Source organism: Diceros bicornis, chromosome 25, assembly GCF_020826845.1.
Source record: "Diceros bicornis minor isolate mBicDic1 chromosome 25, mDicBic1.mat.cur, whole genome shotgun sequence".
Taxonomy (NCBI): domain Eukaryota; kingdom Metazoa; phylum Chordata; class Mammalia; order Perissodactyla; family Rhinocerotidae; genus Diceros; species Diceros bicornis.
The window spans coordinates 17,481,662-17,506,913 of NC_080764.1; the positions used below are offsets into that span (position 1 = coordinate 17,481,662).

Consider the following 25,252-nt stretch of genomic DNA (forward strand, 5'->3'; position numbering starts at 1 on the left):
ACTGCCATTTCTGGAAATCTGTGGCCCTGAATTTCTCATAGATCGTAGGCTCTTAATGTTTGGGCAAAACACTTGTTCATTTTGCCTCTACATCCTCACTCCTCAGTGTAGAATCAAAATGCAGTGCTGGAGAAGAATTTGTTGATCCTTATTAACTATTCAATTATGTTACTGTTCTGTTTCAGGAGTTTATTAGCATTTAAAGCACTGCACTTGAAATATCTTTACACCCAGTGATCATTAAAACATAATGAACTAAGTACCAGGGGACCTCTTAATGGTGCTGGTACTGAAGAAGACTATGCCCTGTAATAGCTGAAAGGCTCCTGCCGTTTGCTGATGCCAGCCATCATGCAATCTTAGGACAAATCTTTGCATGTGGAACTGATCCTCTACAAACCTCAATTAGGCTATAGGTACTAAATCATCATTTAAGGACTGCATGTGTGTCCTATCCAAATTTTAATGATTGTGCTATGACAAGATGATGGGGAACTGGAGAAACACAACCATACAAGACCACTTAGTTTTGTTTTGTCTACTTACACTGTAAGTATTCAGAGTGTTATATGTATTACACACACAGACACAGAGGTCATATCAAATACAAAATGAAAATGAAGAAAGCAGGTCATTTCAATACTTTTTATTTGAGTGTGAAACCATATCTTGCACAACTGTACAGATAAAACTATTTCCATTTTAGCTGTAGACATGATTATCACACTGAATGGTGTGATCAAACATTTTATTTACAGAACAATTGCTAAAACATCCGATGTCATATTTCCATTTATTTCTTACCCATAGGGTAATAGGTCCACCATAATTGCTTGGTGCTTTTTATAATACAGAAAGAAAACCTATGTTAATTTCTAACAAACCTCACAAATTGCTACAAATCTGACAGAAAAATGCTACGAAAAAATTTTCCGAAAGTACAATACATTTTTATTTCCACACATACACAGTATAGTATAGGCTCAAAGGCACAGCTTTGAATTTCTTTTTCTATCAAAGTGTCGGAAATTATTATAGTCTTATGAAGGAACTGTGAAAGTCATTTTCACTTGTTGGTAAGTTAATGTTTGGTCCATCCAGTTTTGCCAAGTTAATACAGCAGAGCTGAGTGTGGTATTCAATGCCATAAATCCACATTCTCACAGAACTTTAAAAACCCCTCTCCTGCCTTTTGCTGACACTAGCTATTGTGCAAACTTAGGACAAATACTTGTATGTAGAAGAACCAGTCCCCTACAAACCTCAATCAACTTAAGGCATACAGAACAAGCCTCTTCCTTCCCTCTAGACAGTGCTTACATTCCAAGACAATGCAGATACTGTGACAGACATGAATGTAACAGGGAATCTAGAGTTTCCAGACACCTCCATTTAGCCCTGGTGCTCCAGGAAGCAGTGATGACACCACCAGGAAGAAGGGATGCGTAGAACATATCTGAGGGCTGTTCATTGTACAGTAAGATGACAGACAGATGCAAAGGTGAATGCTCTTGGTAAATTATGTGCCCATCCAAGAACACAAACCAGATCCGTCTCCAGTATCCACCCTTCAAGACTAAAGAGCTTTTGTCAACAGGAAAATAAGTAGCTTACTGGGAGTGGTTGCCAACACAAAGCAAAGTCATGGAACAAAGGGAAAAGGCACAGATTGGCCTGCCCGAGATAGTGCTCTATAGAAACAGGTCTGGCTTGGCTACAGGAAGCCAATCTCACTGACTTGTAGTGAGTCCTGTTTCTGAACTAAAGTTTATTTATCCCATACTGAATCCCAGCCTCACACTTATTAGGAAAATGGACACCTAGGAATAGTCCATGAGTTATGATGTACAGAGATAAAGTCTTCTGGGGGTGGGTGTTGGGTTTATTATTATTATTATTAATAATTATTATTAATATTAAATATGGATTCCTATGATAGCAGTCATTTAGCCCATCCTGTGGAGGCCTCTCCGTTGATGTAAGCAAACCCAGGAAAGTGTTGCATGTGCTCATACTCAGAATTCCTGCGCGTGGTCAGGGGCGTGTACATGTCACTAGAGTTTCCGTACCTCGTGGAATGCACAGACGGGCTTGTGTAGCACGTGTTGGCTGTGGGCACCTCTGGCCATCTGGGGGTGACTGGGGTAGGATGCAGTCTGGGAGTACTGCTCATCAAACAAGGTTCCATCCGGGAAGTGGGGCTATTAAAAGGGTACTTGTTGAGGGGAAAGAAATTCCACAAAGTTAAAATTAGCTTGAAGTTGCATATACAAAATATCAGTCATGTTCACAGTTTAAGTTAAATTTTTTAAGATGCTGTTAATGAAAGTTGATGGGAAGGAACAAATGAACTTCTGAAAGATTGAACCTTGGTCTAGGAAGTATCCAACAGGAGAAATGCAAAGGATTTCATAGCCAGAGTTGGGCTGGTGTTCACTCAACCAATAATACTGATTTCATGCTCTTAATCTGGAATGTCTTGGGAAGTTAAACCCAAAAGAAGGAATAGCGCCACTGGGGATACAGGAGAGAGAGAGAGAGAGAGAGAGAGAGAGAGAGAGAGAGAGAGAGAGAGATAGGGAGGGAGGGAGGGAGAGAGGGGGGGAGAGAGGGAGAGAGAGGGAGAGAGGGAGAGAGAGAGAGAGAGGGAGAGAGGGGGGGAGAGAGGGAGAGAGAGAGAGAGAGGGAGAGAGGGGGGGAGAGAGGGAGAGAGAGAGAGAGAGGGAGAGAGGGGGGGGGGAGAGAGAGAGAGAGAGAGAGAGAGAGGGAGAATCTGTGTATGTACACAAGTAACAGCACGTCCAGATAGATATGGATGGATGGATGGATGGCTGTGACTTTTATCATTAGTTTTGGAGATGTGATAGGTCCTACTCCATCAACCCAAGAGAATAATACTGCAGAGTAAAACACAATGACATTATTAAAAATAGCATTTTACAGTTGAATTCAATTATGAACTGCAGCCTAAAAGCAGGCTTTTGAAGAGGAAGCAAGTCAACAGCTTCAAAGGTTATTATTAGTGCCTATCATTTAGAGAACATCTCTCTTTTTGGTTCACATTCACTAAGTCCTGGAAGATACACAAGCAGGAAATGGTAAATTATTGGGCTTGGTGTGAATGTGAAGGAAGAAGTCAAGATAAGCCAATTGAGAGGGGAGGGGTGGGGAGCTTTTGTGCTGGTCAGAAGAACAGGTATTAGTAGCTACAAGAAGAGGGGAAGCAGTTCTAGAAAGAATTAGGACTAAGAGAAGTGCCTCCGAAGTGCTGCTTCTTTTACATTCTTTTCAGTTTCCAAGACAGCTATGCAAATAAGCCCCTTTTAGTTCAATCAGAGGGGAGGAGGGGGAGGAGCTCTGGGCTCCCTTTGAGAACTCCCAGTTTGCAGGCCAGTCAACACAAAAATTTCCTTGCTGTGCTAAAGGCCACCCCAACAAGGACAGGAGCCAGTCAACAGGGATGGCAAGGGCAGCGAGTAGGGAGAGAGTGTGTGTGAATGTATAAATTCTTCTGCTCCCCATCTGTCTTCCCTGACAGTTGGAGAGTGGAGCCCCGAGGGATTAGGTGGGAGGCTGCCTCCTGTGAGGGAGACAGACAGGCTGAAGCCTAGACAGCCGGAAGAAGGGGTTATGACAACAATGGCGGCTCCCTGTAGTTGAGAGGGCCAAAGGGAGCCGTTCTGCCTCTGAGTAAGAGCATGAGGGGAGCAGGGGAAGGAGGTTAGGCCCGAAGCATGTGAAAAGAATCAGCTATTTGTAGGCCAAGAAAGAGGGCTCCAACTTCCAGTAGTGAGGTTTTATTCTGTATAGGACAGCATGCCTTACATAGCAAAGTGCAGCCACTTCACAGCCAAAAGAACAGGTAGGAAAGAGGGAGAAGGGTGTAGGTGGTGTCTGGCACTCAAAGGAGAAGGCACCAAGGGCTGTTGCCAAGGAGACTATAGAGAGCATACCAAAGCTTTCATAATCCCAAATCAGATCAGAAACACTTAAGTATACCCATGTACCCATTATGGGAATCTCCAGGATGCTGTTTGTATGGCAGCCATGGTGGACCCCCAGCAGTGGGATCCCAGACTAGGACCCACTCTAAATCCCAAAGAGACCACAGTAAGATTGGGCCCTGCCCAAGAAAACAATATCTCAGGTATGAAACAGGTAATATTGAGAAATATTATTACAAAATAGTCCTTAATTTTTTCCAAAAAGTTGTGTCCCCCTCCTGATATTCTCTCAAGTAAGCTCCCCGAATGCAAGACGCTTTACCTCATGGTGCTCTCCCTGGCACAGAGGCCTCCTCTCTGGTTCTATGGCATGCCCAGCTGGTTCCCATCTCAGGGAATTTTGTCCAACCTGTTTCCTTCTGTCTAGAACACTTCTTTACCACCCCTACCCCCAAGCTCCTTGCATGCCTGCCTGTTTATCATTCTTTAGATCTCAGCTCAGAGAGTTACCTCCTCAGAGAGACTTTTCTGGCCATCTTATCTCAAGAAACTATATGCTCCACCCTCTGCCTCTCAGGTCAGGATCTTACCATCCTGCTTGGTAGCTGTCTCTTTCCACTGGCTTATATTCATAAGCTCCTGGAAGGACTCTGTCATGTTCACCACCATAATCTCAACATCTGGAATGATGCCTTACACCTAACAGGTGCTAAGTAACTATTTGGTGAATGAACACTAGGATGTTACCACTAGAAAGAACCTTAGAGATCATATAATCCAACCCCGTGTTGTAAAGATGAGAAAACTAGGACGCATGAGGAGAAGCGTGCTGCCCAAAGTCAGATTGAAAGCTTGTGTAATAGCTGGCATAAAATCCCAGTCCTGGGGTAGCGCTTTTTCCCCACGTCAATCTGACTGGCCCAAACAAGGCACCTACCACAACTGAATTACACAGGAGAGGAAAACACTCCTTTTTTGGAATGTAGCCTATTAAACTTTAATCTCTCTGTCACTCTTCCTTTAAGCTCCCTCTTCTCCTACAGACCACAGGGTCTTGCAATTCTGACCAGGCCTCAACTTGCTGGTTCTGTCAGAGTCTTCACTTGCCTTGGCTTGTGTAGGTAAAATGTCACAGTGTGGACTTGGAGCCTCCTTCCCACAGAACCCAAGAGAGTGTGGCTTTTGTGCCTAATCAAGGACCCTAGATGCAGCTGTGCCCAGGGGTTGTGTCATAGACTCAAAAGAGTAATTGCCTGGAAATGAGACGGGCTCAAAATATCTCCAAAGTGACAATAAAATTCTGTTACCACAGAATCCGGCATGGAAAATTCTGTCCCGTTAGGTCAGCTAATTGCAAATGAGTCAGTGACTCGTTTTCCCCGTGGTGAAGAGGCCATTGAAAGATGAGAGGCTGAAGTGCCCACTGCCTCAGCCTGGTGATTAACGCCACCAATGAAGCTTCTATTTAGTCTGGCGGGAGCAGCCGAGGCTGGCCCGTGGCACCCGCCTCACCTTTCACACTTTACATCCGGTTTCATGCAGGGTCCTTAAGCATGCTGGGCACAAACCCTGGGGTCCAGAGAGCTCTGCCCAGAATAAAGGCGCTTTTTGTTGAAGGCCCATAACAGGAAGTTACCATTTTCAATAGCGTCAAATCACACACTATTGCTACTGGTGTTAAAATGGAGATGTCACCGATTCCCACCCTTTGAGAGAGGTGTGTGAGGGGTGCTTGTGGGCACATGTGTGTGTGTGTGTGTATGCATAAGTAGTCAGAGATTCCATCAAATGGGCATGGTGTAAGTCTATCTCAGCTGTGATTGACTCTGGGCCTCTTTGGAGCCATATTAGGAAGTTCTATTTTGAGAAACAACTCCCCACACCAAGGGCTGACTTTCCTGCACATGGAGAGGGAAGAATGAGCCCTTTATCCCTGACCCTCACCAAATGGGCTGCTACTTGAGCAAGGGGTGAAAGGTGGCCCAGTCAGGAGCACAAACTGTTTTCCTATGAAAGGCGGCTCTCACAGCACCCAAGTGCTGCCAGGCGGCCCGCCCCCAGGCAGGCTTCCTCTTACCCTCTTCTGGAAGAGGATGTAGCTCCCCAAAAATCTTTGCCAGACAGTCCACATCTGCTGAGCTTTTAGGGTCAGAATTGAGTTAATACCTGTGCAACAGAACTCCCACATACTAAGTTTTCAAAACGTGTTAGCTAATATTAATATTCTTCTTCCAGTCATGGGATCGTGGTCCATTAATGATAGGAAGAGCCTTAGTGACTGACTGTTTGGTCCTACCTCTCATTTTAAAGATGAGGGAGTTGAGGTCAAGAGAGGGGAAATGATCTGTTTGAGGTCACACAGCAACTTAGTACCAGAGTAAGGATCCATTCATTCATTCATTTCCTTGACAAGTATTTGCTGAGTACCCACTAAGGGCCAAGTCTGTTCTGGGTCCTGGGAATATAATGGCCAGAAAAAAAAGGACCTGGTCCCTGCCTTCATAGAGCTAATATAGTAAAGGAGACAGATATTAATTCTGTAGTTACACAAAATATAATAACTGTGGTGTTACAAAGGTGTGTATATAATAATAATATACACAAATAATGTTAACGATGAGCCAGGCCCTGTTCTAACCTTTATTAACTCACTTAACCCTCACAACAACCCTAGGAAATCGGTACTATAATTATCCCCATTTTTCAGTTGAGGAAATTGAGACACAGAGTTAATCAGAGGCAGAGCTGGGATTTGAACCTAGGAAGCCTACCTCTGCAGTCAGAGATCTTATACTGCTACTGTTGACTGATTTTTATTCCCTTTGGCCCAGGATGCTATCCCAAAGTGGAGCACCCTAAGCAAACTTTGTAGCAGTCACTGGGCCTCTGAGATGGAGGACCCATGGGCCCTGGGCTGGGCTGGGCTGGGCTGCTGAAGATTCTGTGAGAGCCGTGTGCTTGGCTGGCAAGGCTGGGCCTTGGCCATACAAATGAAAAATAAAGAACCACTTTCTAGTCCACTCCACGTGTATTTCTAGCCATATAGCTTCTGGTTGATCACATGGCTTTTGAGCTCAAGGGCCTAATTCACATTCATGGCTGCTGACAGGGTAGAAGTTCCACAAACGTGTGTTGAATGAGGCTCAAAAATATTCTGTAGCTGTGTATTTGGTCTGGTTTGTTTTCTCTTTTTGGTCGGGCATGAGAATGGGGAACCTGGGAAGAGATAGCTGACACCATCCCTTGTTCACTTACTTTGATGTGAACAAGTGCAGCATATTTGCCAGAAGGGTGTTTTTCTGAAATAATTCAAACCTTACAATGTGAAACCCCATTCATCTGGACTCACTAATTCAGAAATTATGAGAATTCAAGCAGGGCTAAGGGATTACCTTTGTATTATCCAGGAAGAAAGCATGTGTTGTGCAAATAAGTAGTATAAACAAGGGCACACACATACTCTATTTCAGAAAACAAATGACTTCAAATTATTTTGAGCATATAAATGCTGGGATGCATGCGATTACTGCACCTCACAGATGTGTTGTATCAGTTCTTTAGGGCAAACCTGGCAGGCATTCATTTGCAGAAGTTAGTTTCAGTTACTCTTGTGCTGATGACCAACTGCATTCTTTAACCATGTTGTACAACTGTGATTTTTCTTCAATTCAGACTGATCTTTTCCCCAGTGAGTCTGATGTAATGAAGTGTGATATTCAGTACTCAGGATTGGAACAGCTTGAACTCTGCTCTGGAAAGCTAAAACTAATTAGCCCTGCAGTGGATTTTCCCCTATATGCTCAACCTTAAATTGAAATACCAGGAAAGGAAAGAAATCAAGTATCTTGGGTGTGTGATTCTTCCCTTTGGTAACTTGAAACTTGCTGAGAGTAGTTGCAGTAACCTCTTGAATTTACCTCCCACCCTCCCAAACACACACCGAGTAGCTGTCAGTGCCAGGGCTTGGGGTTGGGAGTTGGCGAATTTGCATTTGAGTCTGCTTTGTCACTTACTGGATGCATGACCTGGGGCAAATGACCTGAAGCCGTTTCATCATCTTTAATAACTGGAGAAAAATGCCTTCTTCCCAAGGTTGTTATGAGAATTAAGTGATTCTGTGTATTTGAAAATGCCTAAAACAGTGCTTGATGCATAAATGCTAATAAAAAACATAAACAAAGGATTCTTTGTCTTTGACAGTAGCTTCTCCAGGAGAAGCACTGGCCTCACCAGTCAACTTGGGCAGAGATGTGATATAATTAACTTCTCCCCACCGCACTGTACAAATGGAGACTAAGGCATAACCATAAAGTGCAGAGTGTGAGTGTGTGGTGGGGCTCAGGGGGTGTCAAAGGACCTTGTCTAAGAGCCACAGGGCGTGGTGTGAAGAGGCTGCCGAGGACCCTATCACCTCTCACACCTGCTCTGGATTCAGAGGGCTCCTCTGTAGGCTTTCATTTAGTGCTCAGCCTTTCGATTAAGACTAGCTATTAAATGATAGTGCTCCAGTGGGGGACTCTTGTTTCCAGAGCAGATGCTGCAGACCTAACTTTGATCACCAGGGACCGCATGGGCCTTTAGGAGATGTTGGCTTCTTTTTATGGTAATGGCTTTAAAAATATCACCCCAGAAAGACCAGCTCCAGAAATATCATGAGGAGGGGCGAGGGAGTGAGGAAAGATAATGTTGGGAGCTGTGGCCCAGGATTTTAGCTTGATCTCACCACTGTTGCTTAGACTAGCGTCTCCTACTGGCGCGTAAGCTCTCCAAGAGCAGGCACCTTCTGTCCCATTCTCCACTGTATTCTCAGAGGCTAGAGCAGTGCTTGCCACATAGTAGGCACCCAACAATCATTTGAGGAATGAATGAATGAAGGAGCTGCCTAGACTGTGTTAAGTGTGACCCAGTCTATGGCAGCAGCTCTAAGTCATTTAGTGGATCATAGTGAGGAGCACAGACTCTGCTCCCAAGAGAAGCAGTACCTCAGGAGCTGGCATCTCTCTGTGACGCAGTTGGAGACCTATAATGAATGCCCCAGGTGATGATTTAGTGGAATCAACTTCTTGGCTTATCTGGGGATTATACCAGGGCTCCCCTTGGTACTGCAGATGGAAATCAAAACAGACGCCTGTTTGCCCCGAGTGCCCGTGTATTGTGGATACATTCTCCTCCATGCCCTCCCTCGGAGGCAAGTCTGTGTGCTGACAGCTGATGTAACTGCGGCCTCCACCCTAGCTCAAGTCCTGCCATCTCTATTCTAGACTCCTGCAAGTGCTTCATAGCAGAGCTCCCTGCCTCTGGTTCATCCTAGGAGTGCTGCGAGAGCTCTCTTTCTTAAGCATAGCTCTCATCTTGCCACACCCTGGCTCACAAACCTACTGTGGCTCCCATACCTGGAGAAGGGAGTCAGCGTCCTCAGGACACCACACTTATGCTGACCCCACCTCCTGTTTACTCATCTGTTCAATACACTCTTAGTGAATGCTGACATATGAGAGGTGACAAAGGGTGGTGTTTGAGAGCTGGACAGCCGGGGTCACACTGCCTGGGTTCAAATCCTCAGGCAAGTTACTCTCACTTCCTTTTCTGCAAGGGTTACCATGAGGCTGTGTAAAGTGCTCAGCACAGTGCCTGCCACATGAGTAGTGTTCAGTAAAAGTTAGCTCTTCTTTTGATAAGTGCCATGTCCTGTGACCTGAGGATACTAAACTTAATTTTGGCCTTCAAGGAGCTTTGAGGTCCCCTGTGGGAGTCAGGAAAGTCAGTGATGATAACAAGGTATGAGCAGGGTTACCAATAGGCGACAGCCCAGGGTGCTATGTGAGTACAGAGGAGTGGCACCTAATAAGGTCCTGGAGGAAGGAAGGGGGTAGTATCAGGAAATGCCACAAAGACAGTGAGATGCTTATCTTGAACAATAAGCAGAAGAAGTTGGGGAAGAGAATCCCAGCCTGAGGGAACAATCTCCGCAAAGACATGGGGTTGGCGCACGGGTTGGCATGGCTGGAGCAAAGATGGGGGCCGGGGGTAGGCCAGAAAGGCAGGCGAAGGCCAGATGGTAATGAGTCTTGAGAGACATGCTAAGGAATTGAACTTGACTCTGAAAGCGATGACATGTGAAAGAGGGAGAGTGTTATGGCCAGTTGGGTTTTTTCCAAAAGATTCCTCCAGCTGCAGTGTAGGGGATGGACCAGAGATGGGGCAAGTTTAGCAACACGGAGACCGATGGGAAGGCTTTTGTCATCATCTAGGTTAGATAAAGACCTGAGCTAAGGACAGTAGGGGTCAGAACATTGAGGATCCAGAATTGAATGGAATTGATGACCAGTTGTTTTGGGGCCAGTGCACAGGAAAGTATCTAAGACAAATAGAGTGCCCAACAGTGGTACTATAGGTGCAACCACAATTTCCATTTACCACGGGCCACAGAGGGTTGATTTGGTTTATTAGACAGTGAAGAGCCAAAGGAGATATGTGGCCTGAGAACAATCTGATAAAGGGTCCATTTCAGGAAGATTCTTCTGGTAAGGTTATGTATGTGGGCTGGACTGAAAGGGAGGAGACATGGGAGACCGAGAGACCAGTTGGACTGATGCAGAGATAACAGTACTGACAAGACTCCATGAGGGTTTGCACCGGGAGGAGGGTGATGGGAAAGGAGACAGAAGGCCCAATCTGAGGATAGCTGCCCGAGAAAGGGCAACAGATATCGCAGCTGATTGGATCCTGGGATTAGAGAGGTCAAAGAGAGGATGGAACTAAAGACAGCTGGTCAGCACCCACGTGTGTGAGAGAAAGTGGAGCATGAACGCTGGTTGAGCACCCACTGTCACCAGCCACCAGAGGGTAGAAATGGCACTGAGGAAAAGACCGTCCTTTCCCTGGTGACACACAGGCTGCATACACAGTATACAGAAGGTGCTTACTAATTGTGTTAAATTGACTAGACATGGCACCAAGCATACCAAGGCCTGGGCAAGCAAGCAGGACCACCAACTCACCTGTGCAGAGCTCCTGTGGTAAGGGGAATAGTGGAGTGGTCCAGAGATGGCTGTGTCGTGAGGGAGGGCCGGGTACTGGCTCTGCATCGGAGGAGGATGCTGGTTGCCATAGCTCCCATAGTTATAGCTTCCTGTGTATCTAAAACACATTAAGCACAGTGAATATTGTGAGTAATAGCGGGGAGAACAAATCAGTTTGACACCTTTAAAAATCAACCTCATCTGTTTTTTTTCTTTTTATTCTTCTTTTCTTTCTTTTTTTCCATTTTTCTTCTTTTTGATTCTTACCATCTCCACTCTGTGGCTCTGTTGTGGTAAGTTTAAATTCCCAGGTTGATTTTCCTTCTCCCCTTAGCACACCTCCCTTACTACCCAGTGAGTGCTCAGGGACTGAAAGCCAGTCCTGAGCAAAACATAATTAGTGATGGAAACCTCTACTCCTGCTGTGTTAAAAAGCCCCATATTGTAGCCTGAAGTCAAATAGGAAAAAAAGAAGAAACTACTTTGGGATGTATGTTTGTGTATTGTTCAGACCTCTGTTTCCCCATGATGGGGAAAGATGTGGTATGTTTCTGTGAGCTCTCTCCTGGGGGGAAACACCATGGCATGGTCAACCAGGCGTCAAAGACCCAGGTTCTAAGCCTGGCTGCACCACTTTCTAGCTGTGGGACCTTGGGCTACCCGCAACCTTGTTTCTCTCATCTGTAAAAGTGCTGCACATGGTTATTCTAAGGGTCAGATATGTGAGGATACTCTATAAAATAGAAAGTTCTATGAAGACATAGGATGTTACTATCACTGTTCTTAATAACATCTTTACAGCGAAGCTGCTGACATATGACCATGTGGGTGTCTATTCTGCCATTCCTGCAGAATCAAAAAGCTCTCTGGAACAATTTTCAAAGTCTGTTCTAAATGTGTGGAAAAATACTCTGGGAGGCCCCCTGAGGAAACAATGGCTGCCCTATTGACTGGCCGGGGGTACCTGAACCTATGAAAATAACTCAAAGTACACCAATAGCTGGGCCTGCACCCACCCTCGGAGTCGCCACCTTGCTGCATTATGCTGGGCCACTGTGTGAAAGGGACTTGGAGGTCCTCCTCCTCCTCCATGGCTGGTCTGTTGGAACCTGGCTCGGAGGCTGACTGTACCCATACGGCAGTCTCGCCTTCTTGAGAGTACAGACCAGTTTTCACATCATCAGTGTTTTTCAGATCACTGCACTTTAAATATTATTAGATTAGTGTCTTTTGATAAAGACAAAGCATAATGGCAAAAAGCTACTGTGATTCAGGTAACACTTTTAAATGGATTAGTAGTTTATTCATCACAGCAACATCACTATATAGATTTGAAAACATATAGGCAAAACGAATGATTTCTTTATTCAAGGTCCAAAGCACCACTGGAACCCACAGGGATTCCCTGAACCCCATGAATAACTGCTGCCCTCCAGGGACCTCCAGCCCTCAGGTGGGGAAGCCCTCCTCTAATTGAGTCATAAAAGACTCGGACCTACCAAGAGGCTTTATAAGGCGACAGAGTGCACAAAGAGCCACCTAGGGGCACTGCTGAACCGGAGTGTTCAGCTGAGGCTGTAAAGGAGTGAAGGGGGAGGAACACAGGCTTTGGAGGCAGACAGATGCTCAGTCTGGGCCCCACGTTTACCAGCTGTATGACCTTAGGGGGTCACTAGCACCTACCTCACCTGGTAGTTGTGGGGACCTGAGACAATTATGCTCGGTGCGGTGCTGAGCACAATGTGAGGACTCAACAAAGGGTGGCACTCTTCCTGTTCTTTGAGAAAACAACTGCTAAGTAACCCTGCTGTTTTAAATCAAATTTAAAAGGAAGGCAACATCCCAGGAAAGTCACCTACCCGTGCTCCTCTCTGTGGGGATAAACTGGTATCCTGTGTGTGACGGAGGAAGAAGGCACATGAGTACTCCTCATACAGGGCAGCTGTTGGGAGTTGTCAGCTGGGGACCCCGCCGTTGTCACCGTGTATGTAAGAGACCATGTATATGACTGCATCGCTCCTGCAGAGACAAATTAAGATGCATCAGTCACTAACACAGTTCTTGCACCCCCCATTTCTTCCTTAGAGCACTTTAGTGGCTTCCCATTGCTCTCAAGCTGAAAGCCAAAATATTTACAAAGCATGTGTCTCTGTCCCTGCCGACTTCACCAGAAGCAGCCTCTACCCCCTGCCTTTTGTTCTATCTGATTTCAGTTTTTCCAGAGTACCATGATTCCTAGCACCACAGGGCCTTTGCACATGCTGTTTCTGCTGCCTGGAACCCTCACTCTTCCCTTAGTACCCATGCATTCTTCATCTCTCAATACAGAGAAGCTGTCTCCTAACCCCAGACTAAGTCAGATCCCATACTGCACTATAGTCCTTCATGGTGCCTACCACAATTTGTAATCTTACACCCATTAATGAATGTGATTTAATTAATGCCTGTCCTGTCCCCTCCCCTGCCACCAGACTATAAGCTCCATGAGGGTAGGGGCCTTGTCTGTTTTGCCCACTATTAGATCCTGGTGCTTAGCACAGAGCCTGGTAGCCAAAAGACTTTCAATAAAATTTTAAAAGGAAGAAAAGGGAAAGAAAAGATAGGAAGAAAGAGAAAGAGGGAGAGAAGGAGAGAGGACAAAAGAAAGCTTGGGGCAATGTAGCTCAGACTGGCCCAGCAAAATAGCTTCTCAACGCTCAACTCACCAGGTGTTAAGGATCCAACAAATTGCTTTAAGCAAACATAAGTAGATTATTGGGCCCTGCCTGCCCAGGTCTTTTTGAAGATTATTAGACAGTGACCTTAATGGTGACCTATTCTATACATATTGTTAATTCCATTAATTTACTTTTTAATTGGATACCTTGAAAGCGCTAGGGACTGGGAAAAGAAACTGACAAAATTTAAAACCTTCAAGATGCTTAAGAATTTTATGAGATGGTTAGAATTTTAAAAAATGGCAATTTAAGAAATCACTAATAGTGATAATAAACTCATCAACTTAATTTCTGATAAATTTTAGAATGCGGACATAGTGGAAATAATTAAACCTATTTTAGAAGGCAGAGGGAATAGGAGTCAACACCCCATTGTAGGCACATGGAAAACTGAAGAATTGGTTAAGGGAGGCCATTTTTAAGGCGAAGTAAAAGAGAAAACTTGGTCCTCCAATCCTGTATTTTCTGCAGCAGACCATTTCTATTTTAAAATTCCACTAGGAAGATAAAGGGAAGGTTTTCATTAAAAAAATTCAGTCCATCCCATCCCAAGGACTTTGCAAATGGTGCACGAGTAGCTGTATTGACATGAAGTGGCGGGAGGAAGGGAAGAGTTGGTGGATCAGCACTGTGCCAGTGATGACACAGACTCAGTGAGGAATACCCTTAAAGGAATGTGACAGTGGAATCCTATTTTAAATACCTTTGTCTATTATTAAAAGGACTCTGTATTGAACCCTTTTGTAAACTGGAGAATCTTTTGGAATGCAAATAATGTCTTTCATTTTTTATGAAGTGACAAAGATTCATCCCAAGAGCATGAAAGGAGACACTATGTATTGAGCATCTAATATAGGCCAGGCACTGTGCTAAGTGCTTTACAGATACTCTTAAAAGAAAGATTATCCCCCCCAAAAAATATATATATATCAGCCAAGTATAGGTAGGAAAAAAAAAAAAAGGAAGAAAGATTATCCCCCAGTTCATAGATGAGGAAACCAAGAGTTAAATCTAAAAGAATTTAAGGGAGCGGTTAGGAATACAGAAGATTCAAGAAAATAATATGAAAGTGGGAGTGAAAGAAGAAATTAAAACAAATTTGGAGTAAAACGTGCAATCAGGGATGAGGCGAATACTCTGAAGGTACAAATTCTTCCTATAGGTGGGCTTTAAACTTAGCTTAGAATTTTCCAGGAGCCAATGCTAAAGGGAAACCTGACAAGTTAGAAGCCATAAGATAGTAAACAAATTGCTCAGGAGTATACTGTCCTTGGAATTAAGATCAAACAGGAATTTCTTTCAGATGCCCTCATAAAGAGGCAACTGTGAACTGTTCAGCAGTGTCCTCAACAACACCCTTACCGTGGCCTCCAGGTCTGGATTCTTAGGACTGTTCCTTATGTCACACTAATTGCAGGCTAGTGGCGTCACATAAAAGTCCCGTTCAGGGAAACTTAGAATGTTAAGTAACTTGCCCAGGGTCCCAAATTGAGTGGGTGGCCCAGTGGGGCTCTGAACTCTAGTCTGCCACATGCCGTCCACTCTCTATACCATAATATCTCTTTTCTCTGGGTCCTAGTTCTGCCATATCCTGGCTGTAAGATCTTGGGCAAGCCTCTTAAACTTTTTGAGCCTTTCTTTCATCATCTGTAAAATAAGGATAATAATGTCTATCTTGCAGGACTATTGTAAGGATTAACTGAGATAATATATGTCAAAGAGCCTGGCATGTGGTAGACTTTTAATAATATTCAAGGACTCTTCATTCTGAATTCATGTATTCCTAAAGTAGAAATTTCAGAAGAAAATTCAGACTTTCTTAAAGTAGAAATATCTATATTTCCGATTTCAGATTCCAAGGTAGACAAGTTTCTTGGGTCAGATTTTGTCACCAGGAATGAAACGTTTGAATAGCAACAGTAATTGAACTAATTACAGCAAACTACTACACATGTTTTTCTGTATAATCACAAGTGTCCTTATCCATCCGTATGGCTTAAAAGTACCCCTTCCTGGTTTGCACGTCTACACCTTGTTTTTCCCCCAAAAGATAATGATTTTAGCAGGCTGTGTGTAGGCATCATTGATAATAACTGCAAGGAGACTGGAAGGAAATACCCCAAAATGATCATTTTCCAGATGATTGGATTATGTGTGATTGCCCTCCTCTATATTTTGAACTTCATATGAAATTATATTACTGTTATAATTTTTAAAAATACCCTTTTTATTAAAACGAGTTATCTCTGGGCGGTGGGATTGAAATTTTTTCTTCATTTTGCTTATCTGTATTTTTCTATAATGAATGTGGATTGCCTCTGTGAAAAGAAAAACACTATTAAAATATATTAAACAAATTTTACAATTGGAAATGGAATTGGAGGGAGGTAGGAAGTTTGGGAGAACAATGAACCAGCCACGGCAAGCAAGTAATTAACCCTTGAAGCCCCTGGGACATCAGGAGAGCACAGTGAGGTCAGTGGGTATTTAAAAGGGGCAGCTAAGGAAGCCAAAGGTTTTCTTTTTTTTTCCCCCCAAGCCGTAGGAAGACACAGTGATAATAGCTATCACCTGAGAGAATGCAGCAAAAGTTACTTTTGTGTGAGCTCCTAGAGCACCGCAACTGTTCCTTATTCATCTCTGTATCCCCAACAGAGGGTCTGCCAAATAGTAGGTGTTCAGTAAATTTTTGTTCCATTGAATTTGTTGCTGAAGGAGTAAATGCTGCTAGAAATAGACGTTATCAAACAAAAAGCTAGTGGAACTCTTGGAAAAATGGGCTCCTGTGGTCTGGGAAACAAAACCCCTAAATGGCCATGTGCCAGCAATCTAACAGATCCACTCAGGCAGGCTTAAACAGATTAACACCTACTGGCTTGGGTGAGAAACGCTTTCTGCCTGCGGAGCAGAAAAGAACACCCCTTGCATTCCCTTTTCTACCAGTAGGACCTCCAGTGAGAATTGCTGCCGCTTCTTTTTTTAAGGAAACTAATAAAAGAAAATCTGTGCAGTTAACAGTTTGTGCTTAATTTTTAAGACAGCTCTAATGCTTTTTATTTGTTGGTAAAACAATAACAAACTTTCCCTATTTGTCTAATTCCCTTATCTTTCTCTTATTCTCCCATCCCCATTCCCCTATCCATCATTAAAAGTCAGAGGATAGTGGTGAAAGCCCCTGATCTTTGAGAATCCTATAAAGATCCTACAGGATTTGAGAATCCTATAAAGATAAGTTATTGTCCACATTATAGTACTGAAACTGCTAAAAAGGAACATTTTCTTTCTTTCCCATCCCCAACAAAACATTCTTCTTCCCCCAATTTTTTTTTTTTTTCTTGAAAAGTGTTTTAAACACAGGACAGGGAAGGTGCTTGGAATATTATGGGCAATCAATAATTATTTGTTAAATAAATGAATGAATGAATGAATGATCTTCTAACATAACCCAGACCTCATGCTAGTTTTTTTAATACATTGACTCATTGAATCTTCACAACAACCTTTAGAGGTAGGTAGTATTAGCTCCTTTTTCAGGTGAGAAAATTGAGGCCCAAGACTTGGTCAGGTAAGTGGCAGGAGTTCAGATTTGAACCCACATCTGCTCACCTCCAAAGCCTTTCCACAGCAATTGCTCCTTACACTTGAATGTGCATTTGAATCACAGGAGATCTTGTTAAAATGCAGATTTTGATTCAGTAGGTTGGGAGTTGAGCCAGGGATTCTGCATTTATAACAAGCTTCTAAATGATGACAATGCTGTTGGTCCATGGACCACACTTTGAATAGCAAGGCTCTATGACACACTGCCTCCTGTCATGCATCCTGCATGTTGAGGGCCATTAAAAATCAGTAGTTGTGAGATTCTGGTACAGACTTGTGAACATTTAGATTGCTTCCTAGTCTACCTGGCCATACCTTCCCTTCAGATCTTGGACTAAATTGTTTGAACCCCTTCCTCACTAGGATTCTATGAACCATAACAGATGTTGCTCAGGTTTTGAGGTTAAGTCCTTGTTAGTACCTTCCTGAGAAATAAGCTCCTTTAAGTGTGTCTAGATTCTAGAGCTGCCCTGACCTATCCAATAGCCAGTATAAATTTGAATTAATTAAAATTAAATACAATTAAAAATTCAATTCCTTAGTTGTACCAGCCACATTTCAAGTGCTCAGTAGCCACAAGTGGCTATTTCTACTGTTTTGGACAGCTCAGATTAAAACCAAAAACAAAAAATGTTTCCATCATTACAGAAAGTTCTACTTGAACAGCGTTGGCTTGACAGTTTGATACTAAACAAACATTTCCCGTAACCTTCAAGACCGAGACAGGGAAAGATTTCATATATATATACTCCATTGGCTATCATCGATCCTCAAGGTAGTTGTGCTTAAGGAGATGCTCGAAGTTGAAAACCTCATCTGTTTGAGTTACACTTTACCAATAGTTCCATGGCCAAAATCTGATTGACAAAACTGACCAGGGGCAGCAAATGAATCAGTTCCCAGAGAGAGATGTTGATCCATGATCTGGCCCCTGCCTACTTCTGCAACTTCCTCTCCTGCCTCTCTCCCTCTCATTTAGACACACCAGGCACTCCTCACTCTGCCAGGCTCTTTTCTGCTTCAGGCCTGTGCACATGCTCTTCCCCACTACCTAAAATGTTCTTTTCGTCTTCCCAACCTTTATGTGGCTGGCTCCTTGTGGCACTTCAGGTCACAGATAAACCTCACCTCCTCAGAGAGGCCTTCTCTGACCACCATCTAAGGTGGGTCCCCATTTTATACTATTTCATAGCATACTGTTATTTTCATTCATAGCACTTACGATGATTATTTGCAGTTAGATATTCACCAGGTGGTTTACTTCTTTATTGACTCCCTTACCCACCAGAAGGTAAGTACCATGCGGGTAGCGACTATGTGTTTTTTTTCACTTTTGTACCCCCAGAACATGGCACAGATTAGACATGGAATACATATTTTTTGAATGAAGGAATGAACAAATGAAGGAATGAGCAAATCCAAAGGTCCCAACACCAAGCCAAGACCTTGATGGTATGAAGTCAAGACCAGATTAAACAATTTCTTTTCAATCCCAGTTTATATCTCCTAATTCCACTCCTTTGAAGAAAAGGAAGCAGCAGGGATGGAAGAGGAGGAATTCTCTGGCAGTGACAACTCCGAGATTCTGTCCCTGAGTCATCGCGGGCTCTGTGGAACGGCCTCAGCGTCCACCATATCCCACTCACTTTAGCTGCCCTCAGAATAACTGAGCTTTTGTTATTTGGAAAGGCTAGGGGCCGGTTATCTTTGTTACATCCTCCACTGATGTAGAGAAAATGCAGCTGGGCAGGCCAGATGTTCTACAGTTGGGGCCATTTATGAGGAATTTGCCTTTATTTCTCTAGGCATCCTAGCATCTCAATGATTTAATTTGCTGGTTTTGTGTTGCAGGGAACCCATGGTGGGAAGCTGAAAACATGAGTTTAATAGTTAACTTTTATTGTCATTGCTGAAGGAGGGCATACTTAAAATGACATCATAAATGAGGTCTTAGAACCCTTCCGTGGCCTGACCCGGACAGAGTGGGAACTTAACGTTTTGCTTTAAATGACATTAAAGAATTGCAACCCACTGTCATGTTAAGTGGGCTGCTCAGTTGGGCACCACCTGCCATGCTTCTGAGGAGGAAAAGAGCTAGTTTTCCTTAAGGAAAGTTAAGGTTTCTGAACTTTGCTGGGCCATGAGGGAGGTGGCAAGCCCACAAAGTTAGAAAAAAATGGATAAACGGGCTAGATTTTACCTTGTGGAAATCTGTTGAGATGGAATCCTTTAACTAGTCTCTTCTCATGGTGTTACCGTAGTCTTTAACAAACCCAATGAGAATTGGCCATGCATCAGGTTCAATTTTGGCTGCCTGATATTCCTTTCCTTCCACTTTCTTTCCCCCCCTTTTTAAAAACAATGAATAAATACAGTCTTAAGAAAACACATTTAGAAATACATATAGGTATGGACATAGAACTAAATATAGCTATAGATAAGAACAGTGGCTGTTTTCCTAGTGAGTCATAATTCATTGTCTACACTACTTTGTATTTACTAGTCCTTGTTTCAAAGGATGCCAAAAGGTTATGTGCAATGAACTAATTTTCTCTCTGTGCTCACCAAGCAGACATAATACTGTTCTCTTTTTCACAGGTGAAAAATGAGGAAGTGTCCATCAAAAGTGAGACACTGATATGTGGATGAGTTGCAGATACCTGATTGGCCTTAACTCTCACTAAGTCGAACTTGAGAATATGTACATCAGCTGAGCAGTGATATTCAGAGTATGCTAGAAACCCAACAAAATAACTAGATCACATAAAATTTTATTTAAGGTGTTAATAAACTAGTTTAGCCAAGAGTTGTTTTGTTTCATTTAATTTTCCCCCACTTCTTTATTTCTTGCTTCCTGGTTTGGGTCCTTTTTAAAAAATTGGTTTTGCTTTTTTTTTTTGGTGAGGAAGATTAGCCCTGAGCTAACATCTGTGCCCATCTTCCTCTACTTTATATGTGGGATGCCTGCCACAGCACGGCTTGACAAGTGGTGTGTAGGTCCACACCCGGGATCCGAACCTGTGAACCCTGGGCCACCGAAGCAGAGCACAGGAACTTAACCCTTATGCCACTGGGCCGGCTCCGGCTTTTTGTTTTTTTAATTGTTAACCACTTCAGATACTTTTTGGAAACAAATGGTATATAAATCAAGCAATAATTTTAAGCTAGAAATAAAAATTAACTGGGCATGAAAACCATATGCTGAGTTAACTTTTTAAAAAAAGAAACATGGCAAATGCATTTTATAAGATTTACAGTAATTGCTTTCCAATTTACAATATTGTTCAATGAAAAATTGTACAAATCCCAAATTTAAGCAGCCTACCTTAATAGATTTCCTAATATTTAGGTATATATCATAGATAAATAATTTGTGCTTTATAACCTAATGTCTATAAGCCCATACATGTTGTTAGGAAATTATGTTTATGTTTCCTCCAAGACTGTGACCCACAATACATGCCAAGATCCAGTCTAATTTAGCAACGGAGCATTTCAAAAGTGGTACTTGAGAAAAATATTACACATAGTTTTATATAGGATGACATTTTTAATGCCCTTTGGAGATATCTTAGAACAAAGCTGGAATGTGCCAAAATCTTCAAAGGTTACAATCATCTGAAGAGAACCTGTTTCACATTTGTATTTCTATGAAGCTACTTTTATGACTTTTGAACACATTACACAGAAATCTCTGAACACATTTATGATATTCCTGTGGCTTTGACTATCACACCTGCCATACCTTGAGGCCTCCAAATTCCTACAAAGAAAGCCAGGCAGACTCACTAGCTGGATGAAAGTTAGGGAGAGATCCTAGAAATCTTTCCTCCACACTCCTCCTGTCGCCTTATTTCCTTAGTCTCCTTGTTTGATATGTGCGACACTACAAGAACGGTTCCACTCAAATTGTTTCTGCTTCATAATGCAGAACTGTTTTATTTGCATAACTTCCCTGTTTGTTTTAGAAGTAAGGATGTTATCACTAACTGACTTCCGTGTGTGTCTCCCGGGGCAGTGGTGGGGGTATGCAGGCAGGATCATTCAGGTACGTGGCTCCTGGCTGCTCTTACTGCCCTCGTTCCTTCCTGAGTGAAGCAGGAGACTCGGGATGGCTGCCCCATAATTCTAGTCTTGAAAGGACCACTGAGCAGCTGAAGAGCTGTGAACAGTGCTCAAAAGTTCTCTTCCCTTTTTGTTTTCAGTGAATAAAGTTGTTCTTTTCTCTATAACTCCCCTTCCCAAGCCTTCTAAGCAGGAACTACAAGGACCCACTACAGAGAGAAAATGGGAGGGAGAGAGGAGGGAGTCATGGTCTTCCTCCTCAAAGTAGAAAACAAAACATGATTTGAGGTGCATCTGTGTAAACAAACAAATAGGGTGATGCTCAAATCTAAATTTCCACAGAAGAGGAGGACTCTCTCTAGCTGTGTACCCGAGGCGAAATCAAAGTTTCATCTAATGCCAGTTACTGACAACCCTCCTTCTCAGTATTCTGAAGAATCCAGTCTCCCTGACAAAGGGCCACTGAGTTTGTTGACAAGTTTCCGCCCCTGGCAAAGTACAAAAGAGGGCAGGCACCTTACAGGCTCTTAAGCATCTGCTGATTCCTTCTCTGAGTAGCTCTAGTTCTGGAGAGACAGGAAACTTACGGAAGGAATTAATAAAAAGACTCCTGGGATATGTACTTTCAGTTCCCTGAAAATGACATGCTCTCTCATGCCTCCAGGCCTTTGTACTACTTACTTCCTCTGCCTGGAATACGTTTTCTCTCATTATTCAGCCTTCCCAGACCCTCCAAATATAGGTTAGAGGCCCCCTTTTGTGCTCCCCTAACATCCTGGCCCTTCTCCCAACCTAGCACTCATCACATTATCCTGTGACTACTGCTTCCTATCAGAATCCTAACCTCTCAACAATAAACTCCAGGGGGGCAGGGACCATGATTCTCTTGTTATATCACCGGCTGTCTGAAGTGTTTAGCACATAGAAGCCTCTTGAGAAATATTTATTGGATAAATGGATAGATAAGTGGATGGATGTGTGAGTGAGTGAATGGATAAAAGACAACATCCTAAATAGGGCAATCTCATCCTATTTATTTGGTCTTCTAAAAAATGTAATTTAGTTCCCAGTCTATTCTGAAAACAGTACTAAGTAGAACTAGGATATAACTAAGCCATGCTATGAGAGTCTGGAGGATGACTCTAACCTGGAGGGTGAGGGAAATAAAGATGCCAAGTAGGATTTTTATCAGACAGAGGGTGGAAGGAGGATAGTCCTGGAGGTGGAACAGTGTGAGAAGCGATTTGGAGAATGACAGCGCTTTAAGGCTGTAGTGTGAGGCAGTGGATTCTCTGCCCCAGCACTTTGAGGAGGCACAAGCTTCAGGAAAATTAGTCCAGTGGGCAGTGTGAAAGTGGACAGACAAGGGTCTAGAGGCAGGTAACCAGCTTGAGAGTCACTGTAGATGTCTGCGAGAGGTGGGGAAGGCCTGAGCCAGAAAGCAGTAGTGGGACGGGAAGGAATGGGTCAGCCAAGATTTGGATTAGAAGAGCTGGACTTGGGAGGTGTGGTGGAGAATGCCAGCTGTCTCCTCCAAATCTGTTCCCCCCTCCCTATCTGAGGACATGCTATCCTACATTTCCCAGCCTCTCTTTGCTGTTACATGAGGCCATGTGACTTAGTCCTCACTGATGGAATATAAGTGGAAGAGACATGTGCCATTTCAGGCCAGGGCTTTTAAGAGAGTAGGTTTTCCTCCTCCATCCCTACTTTCCATTTCTGTCAACTGGTTGCAGATCTGACAAAGCCCTAAGGCAGTGGTCCTCAAACAAGTGAGCATCAGAATCACCTGGAAGCTTGTTGAGCAAATTGCTGGGCTCACCCCTAGAGTTTCTGATTCAGTAGGTCTGCGATGGGACCTGATAATGAGCATTTCTAACAAGTTCCCAGGAGATGCTGATACTGCTGGTCCATGGACCACACTTAGAGAACTACTGCCCTTGGGTATGGTGGAGCCCAATATTGAAGGAACGTGTGTTTCCAAATTGTTGCGTTAAAGAGAGTCTCCTCTCTGACCTAAACACCCTGCCAGGGCTGTTTGCAAGAAGGAAATAGATTTCTATTGTGTTAACTCCATACATGTTGGGATCCATTTGTTACAGTAGCTTAGCCTATCCCTAACTAATATAGGAGTTGAGGGAGAGGAAAGATTTGAAGCCGACTCCTAGGTTTGGTGCTTGGGTAATGAGGAGAATAGTAGAGCAGGTTTGGATGGGAAGATTATGAATTAATTATCACAGCCCTCCACACCACAAAGACTGGTCTGTTCACCTGCCCCACCTGCTCCCAGGGCCCATCTAGCAGAAGATTGTCTCTGCCTTTGGTTCCTTGTGCCCACTCCTCTCCTGTGAGCTGAGTCCTTCTCATCTTTTAAGGCTGCCTTTGAGTCCTACTTCTCTCCTGCAGGCTTCCCTCCTGCCTGCCAGAGTCCAGGTGGGAAGGAAAGTGACTGCTTCTCCTGCTGCACTCCTGTAGCACTCTTGGCTGTAGTCGTCATTTTATAGGCATTAATAACAGTAACCCCTTCCATCTAGATAGCACTTCACTGTTAACAAAGCACTTTGGCCTTTCTTACGTCATCTGATCCCCACAGCAACCATGTGAGATAACCTGGAGGTATACACACACACACACACACACAATTATTATATATTAGCTAATGCTTTTTGAATATTCTACATACAATATATCATTTCTACAAGTCTTGTGAGCAAGGACATTTGTTGAGTGACGGAGTGAATGAATTCATTTATGTCTGCTATTGACTATGGTACCCAGGACAAGGAATTTAACCTTTCTCACCCTTTTAGTTTTTCTCCATAAAATGGAACAATATCTACCTTGCAGTGTTGTTGTGAATATCAAGTGAGACAATTATGCGAAGGTCCTTTTTTATATCATAAAGTAACATTTTGACATTAGCATCTAGCTATTACTGTCCTTGTAACATCTCTTTTTTTTCCATTTACAAAATTTATCTTGGCATTCAAGATCCTCCAGGATGTGTCTCCAACTTACTTTCCCAACCTTATAAGACTCCTTCATGGACCTCCTACATTTTAGCCAAAGTTTAGCATTCCCTGAAAAGGCCCCATACTTTCCTACTGCTGTGCATTTGCTCACACTGTCCTCTGCCCAGAGGCCCTTCTGCTCTACCTTTGGCAGTTAAAATCAAGTTCCAGCTCAAATTTCCCTCTTTGGTAGGTCTTCCTTAATACCTCCAACCAGATGGACTCTCTCCTTCTTTGGGGACCCCATAGCATTAGTTTGTATCTCACTAATTGCCCCTGCCTTGATTGTGGGTCCCATGGCTTAGCATTTGGCTTCCTGTCTGCCCCACTTTCCAGAGATGCCACTCAGTTTTTGGTTCACTGAGAGCCCCCTTTTCCGTTTTCAAGAATGGCCGTGTATTAATTTATCTTTTATATCATTTTAACCATTTCAGTGGCTTAGTTTCTTTGGGGTAGAGATTTTATCATGTACTTACTCTGCCAACTAGAAAACAGAAGCATAAGGAATGTGTGCAAACAAATAAAGGAATAACTGCAAGTCATCCATAAATCCAGGAAGATACTCAAGTTTTAGCATTGTTTTTTGCGGGTTGGGGAAAGAATGTTTTTCCACAAAGCTCTTGCTTTAAACATCAACTCCCCTCTCAAAGCCTTTGAGGGTCCTTTCATTACCTGTAGTGCTGAGGCCAGCGTACTCAGGGGATGGGTTGCTGACAGGGGAGGAGGGAGGTGGCACTTCCACGGACGTGGCAGATTTTGCTGGAGAAAATGATGGCACTGGTGAAGGGGTTGGTGGGGTAGCCTCCGTCAAGATAATTTCTTCTCGGACTTCTGCTATGGGTAGAGAAAGGGTAAGTTCTTGGAGCCCAAGGTCAAGGCAAGTTGTCTTTAAG

General features: G+C 43.4%; 1 protein-coding gene across 2 annotated transcripts in view; it reads right to left on the reverse strand.

Annotated features, from left to right (window-relative positions):
• Positions 1 to 1,935: 1,935 nt before the first annotated feature.
• RFX4 (regulatory factor X4) overlaps positions 1,936 to 25,252 on the reverse strand; it is a 140,336-nt gene continuing 117,019 nt past the window's right edge. For both annotated transcript variants that reach the window (XM_058568507.1, XM_058568508.1), the window contains 4 exons: positions 25,032 to 25,193; positions 12,826 to 12,985; positions 10,946 to 11,084; positions 1,936 to 2,215 (listed from right to left, as the gene is read on the reverse strand). In XM_058568507.1, the coding sequence (XP_058424490.1) occupies positions 1,943 to 2,215; positions 10,946 to 11,084; positions 12,826 to 12,985; positions 25,032 to 25,193 (734 nt within the window). In that variant the 3' untranslated portion in view covers positions 1,936 to 1,942. The remainder of the gene's footprint in view (positions 2,216 to 10,945; positions 11,085 to 12,825; positions 12,986 to 25,031; positions 25,194 to 25,252) is intronic.